General features: G+C 33.0%; 1 protein-coding gene across 1 annotated transcript; it reads right to left on the bottom strand.

The window, feature by feature from the left end:
- Positions 1-2,270: 2,270 nt before the first annotated feature.
- On the bottom strand, positions 2,271-2,693 carry CBG23833 (the record flags this gene model as incomplete). Its single annotated transcript, XM_002647888.1, has 1 exon — positions 2,271-2,693. The coding sequence occupies one exon, from the start codon at positions 2,691-2,693 to the stop codon at positions 2,271-2,273; it is 423 nt and encodes a 140-aa protein (XP_002647934.1).
- Positions 2,694-5,063: the final 2,370 nt, after the last annotated feature.

The following is a 5,063-nucleotide window of genomic DNA, read 5'->3' as shown; positions in this document are numbered from 1 at the left end:
AGACAAGTAAACCAAACTATTCCTATTCCAATCCAATGTTCCATCAATCTTCACTATGGCAATAGAGTTTATCTTAATGTCATGTGGAAAATCAAATTGAAAAGCTTTTTCGTTGGACTTTAGATTTAAGAATAAGTGAACCATTTATTAGCTACTAAATTATGAAATCTGATTTCGCTGATTATTCAGTTAAAAATTTTTATTCTAAAAGAAACAACAACCCTCTTCTTCCTAGTTCAATAAGAGCTTGTATAATAGGAAAGTCTGGTTGTGGAAAGACTAATCTTTTAATGAATTTACTCTTGGATGAATATTGTGGAAACGATTATTTAGATTATGATAACTTGTACATATTCTCTACGACTCTTTTTCAACCTTGTTATCAAGCACTTGTGAATGGTTTTGAAAATGGCTTAAGCAAAAAGGAAATCAGAGAATGTTTTAAGAATCAGAATTTTATGATAGACAAAAAGGATAAGAAAGATATATCAGTTCACACTTCTGATAGTTTAGATGAAATACCTGATCCTAGTTCTATCGACCCAAATAAGAAAACTTTGATGATATTCGATGATCTAATGCTTGAAAAACAAAATAAAATAGAACAGTATTACACCAGGGGTAGGCACAATAATATAGATTGTTTTTACATTTCACAAAGTTATATAAAACTACCGAAAAACACTATCAGGGAAAACGCTAACTTTTTCATAGTTTTTTCTCAGGATAAGCTTAATTTAGACTATATCTATAGAGATCACTGTGGGGAAGTAGATAAAGCTATCTTTTTGGATATGATATCAGAAACTTGGAAGGAAAAGTATACGTTTTTCACTATAGATAAAACTAGCGATTCGGATGATGGCAAATTCAGGAAGATGTTGAAATCCTTCTTTGTCCTATGAACGCTTACGGGAGGTGTTTCTTATTTTAGACATGTTTTTATTTTGGTATATTTCAAAATCCGTTTTCCGTATTCCGTATTCCGTTTAGCTCGGCTAAACGGAAATAAATTTAGCTAAACGGAAAACGGAAAACGGAATACGGAATACGGAAAACGGATTTACATATATACGTAATAAAAAAACACTCGTTTCGGAGTGTCCTAAAGCAGAATATGGACATACGCAAGAAAGAAGCCAGATCAAGAAGCAAATAAATGACTGTTTTCACTTACAGACCCCACAGACTGCATATGTATGTACACATGCATGTGTGTAACGATAAATGTAGAAATAGACACTTGCATGCTTATAAAAAGTTGAAAAAGGATTGGTTGAGAAAAACTCCGGACGTTTATTACTTTATATCATCTGATCGATATTTAACAGATGTTTCGATAGTGATGGACACTATTAAAAAGCATTCATTTTTTTGTGATGGTAAAATCTACGAAGACATAGATAAAAACTTCAAAACTAAATTTTATGCTGGGATCGAACCTATTTACGTTTATTGTAATGATAAGCCTTTCTGCAAACTTTATCCGAATAGTGTTATTGACATAAAAATGATTAGAAAAACTAATAGAAACGAAAAAATCCGAAAAATCGATGCACTCCTTAACAGTGAATCAGGAAGACAACAATACTCGTTTGATAATAGTAGTATAGTAATGGAGGATTATAGTACCGTTTCCGTTTTTCACCATTTTTTGAAATCTCCATTTTCACCCATATTTCCACACTTTCTCTTCTGTTTCCTTAAATTAACAAGACAATTAGCTGAAAAACACCCATTTTAGGCGAGCACGAAAATCGTACTCCGAGTACGAAAATAATACCACTTTTTTTCAACCTCTCAAAACAGTCAATTTTCACCCCAACTGATAACAAATTCTTTACACTTAAACACTTTTTCAACTCTCTTATCAAATTTGGTCTGATATCAGAATGGTAGAGTGACTGTCTGATAATCACAACGCCCGAGTTCAACCCCCACACGATATCTGCGATTCACGATATCTGCGATTCACGATATCTGTGATTATCCAGTTAATGAAGGCGAAAATATGCAAATGAAGGTGAAATATGCAAGAAAAAGTCGACCGTCGGAGCGAAAAAATTTCCTCATTAAAAATATGCAAAAAAAATCGGTCGTCTTCACCAAAGAAAAAAATCAAGCGAGCAAACGACTGTTGTCTTATCAATTCTTTACCATTATTTCGGTTTATTTAAATGCTGCGGGAAGATTTAAAACCGTTAACGAATTTAAATTTATTGAAATTGGCAATGCCAGAAAAAAACAATTAGTCCGATTTGCCCCTTTTTTCAGCACCATGACGTTTTTTTTCCCCGGTTCCGCCGCATCTTGCGCCACTCCTCATCTTCTTTGGCTTCGATTCTCCGTCTTTCTCTGAGGCTTTCGCTAGCAGTAATATGTGCTTGTTTCTTCTTGATGTTTGCATCGTAGTTGTCTCTCCTTTTATTCATACGGATTACCTCAGTAACTCTATCTCTTCGAGCGGTGTTGACTTTTTCAATTAAAGCTTCAATCTTCAAATCCCATTTCTTTATTTGCTCATCTTCAGCTTTTCTTCGAAGATACTCCGCTTCTTCTTGAGTAGTCATTTCATCTTCTTTTTGATGACCATGCCGAGGGATCGTATTCATCAGCTTTATCATCCCAGAGCCAACCGTCTGTGAGGTAACGTTAGGATCAACCTCCATTTGATCGTCTTGGTTTACATCCATGATTCTGAAATAGATAAATTGTAGTATAGTAATGAAACAGGGAAAAAGCGAACATAGCAGTCAAACTTCTTATCACAGTTTTATGCACCTTTTAAATGGACATGTACTGTTTAAAATGTCAAAATCACACAACCGCTAACAGTGTCACAAAGCTGTCAATCAAAAATACTAGGCATGTGTACAAAGGAAAGTGCAATGTATGTGGCAAGAGCACATGTAAAATAGGTTCAACATTGAAAACTGGTGGCGACATCAAACCTATAAAATCAAGCACAACGTCAAAAAAATCAAACATCATTCTCGAACAAACTTTCTATAATCCTGAAACTGGGTTCTGTGGAATTAATGAACTTCAAAGAAAAACCAAAAGACCAATCAAAGAAGTAAAACAATTTCTCAATGAACAAGATCTCTACACTCTTCACAAACCCGCAAGAAAGAACTATCAAACCGAAAGAGTTTATATTCACAACATTGATGAACAGTGGCAATCTGATCTTGTTGAAATGATTCCATATGCGGCTGAAAATGATGATTTTAGATATCTCCTGACAGTTATAGATTGTTTCAGCAAGTATGCGTGGGTTGTTCCTCTGAAATCTAAAACTGGAAAAGAAACTGCAGCCGCTTTGGAGACTATTTTCAAAGAGAGAAAACCTCAAAAAATGCAGACTGATAATGGAAAAGAATATTACAACAAAGAAATGAAGGTTCTTTTTAAAAGTTTAGATATCCATCACTTTTCAACCTACTCTGACAAGAAAGCTTCTATCATAGAAAGGTTCAATAGAACTCTCAAAGAAAAGATGTGGAAAATTTTCACTCATCAAGGTAATCACAAATGGATAGATATTTTAGATAAATTAGTTCAAGGATATAATAATCATTATCATCGCAGTATAAAAATGACACCCATCGAAGCATCCAAGAAATACAATGAAGATCAAGTTTACGAAAACCTATTTCCCTCCACCAGAAAAGAAATGTTTGAAAAACATATGGAAAGTAAGCTCAAAATAGACGACACAGTAAGAATCACAAAATATAAAGCCATTTTTGATAAAGGTTATCTACCTAATTGGAGCACAGAAATATTCAAAATCACAGAAGTTCATCCAGGAGAAGTCACAACATACTCCATCAAAGATTTAGCAGATGAAGAGGTCAAAGGAAAGTTTTATGAAGAAGAGCTCACACTATTCAACAATGTCAAAGAAGAATACAAAATAGAAAAGATACTAAAACGTAGAACTAGAAAAGGAGTCAAAGAAATATTTGTAAAATGGTATGGATATCCAGAAAAGTTCAACTCGTGGATCCAAGATAACTAAACACTAACAACTTTAACTCTATTATCTTTAATTTCAACAATATTTTCACTCATAATCAAACAATAACATTTTGTGTTTTGTACAATACTCTTTGAAAAGGAAGCTTTGATTGTGACATCAGGTCTTGATTGAATAATTCTATCATTCTGTTTGGATACATCAAATACTAACAGAGGGTAGTAGTAATAATATACATCTTCCTCCATAAAAATATAATCCTTTGTCGATTCATAGTAACTGTTTCTAAACTCCTTTGCGAAATTGTATTGTTGAACAGCATTGAACTTATCGAAATCAAACTTTAAACAATCATGAGGATATCTCTCTGAATTTAATTCAACATAAATTTCTTCTAATCCACAGTTGTCAAATTTACCAGCATTTAGGTAGTTGTTATCTCTATTGCTCTGCAAAGCAACCACAATATACTTTATTTTATCGTATTTTGTTCCCAATTTCCATGTGAATTCCCTATTTCCATTAGGTATATTATAACTTTCCAACTGTCTAGAAATAAAAGGCATCTGTACAAGCTTGCTACTCTCAAAAATATTCAACAGTTTATTTTGCATTTCAAGACTAGGAACAATTTTTGGAATAATCCATTGTAATTTTTTAATATTTATCTTAGCTGTATGTTTTTTAGCATCATTAGATGTAATACTATTTTTGTTCTCAGGAGATCTGTAGAGAGTGAGTTGATGCTTTCTACCATAAACTATTTTATTATAACATTCAGCAAATCCAAACATATGTGTCAAAGGAATGCAAAAAGTAATACTTCCTTTTCTATTTTTTGTATACTTGTTAATCTTGTATGTAATAATATCTTTAGTTTCTAGAATCCAACCAAAAGTGTTTTGTTTATTCATGGTGCTGCTATATGTTAAAAGTCCTTTCATCAAACTAGCTCTACCAGGATCCATTATACTTTCAACTTGCATACCATCCATGCTATATGTTGATCTATCAAACAAAAACATTGGTGCATTATTAGTCAACGAGACCTCATCTGTTTCAGCCAACACAGTGTCATTTG

Source organism: Caenorhabditis briggsae, assembly GCF_000004555.2.
Source record: "Caenorhabditis briggsae AF16 supercontig from assembly CB4, cb25.NA_051, whole genome shotgun sequence".
In the NCBI taxonomy this organism is placed as follows: Eukaryota; Metazoa; Nematoda; class Chromadorea; order Rhabditida; family Rhabditidae; genus Caenorhabditis; species Caenorhabditis briggsae.
The sequence above is the reverse complement of the archived record's forward strand: the minus strand, read 5'-3'. Positions and strand labels throughout refer to the sequence as shown.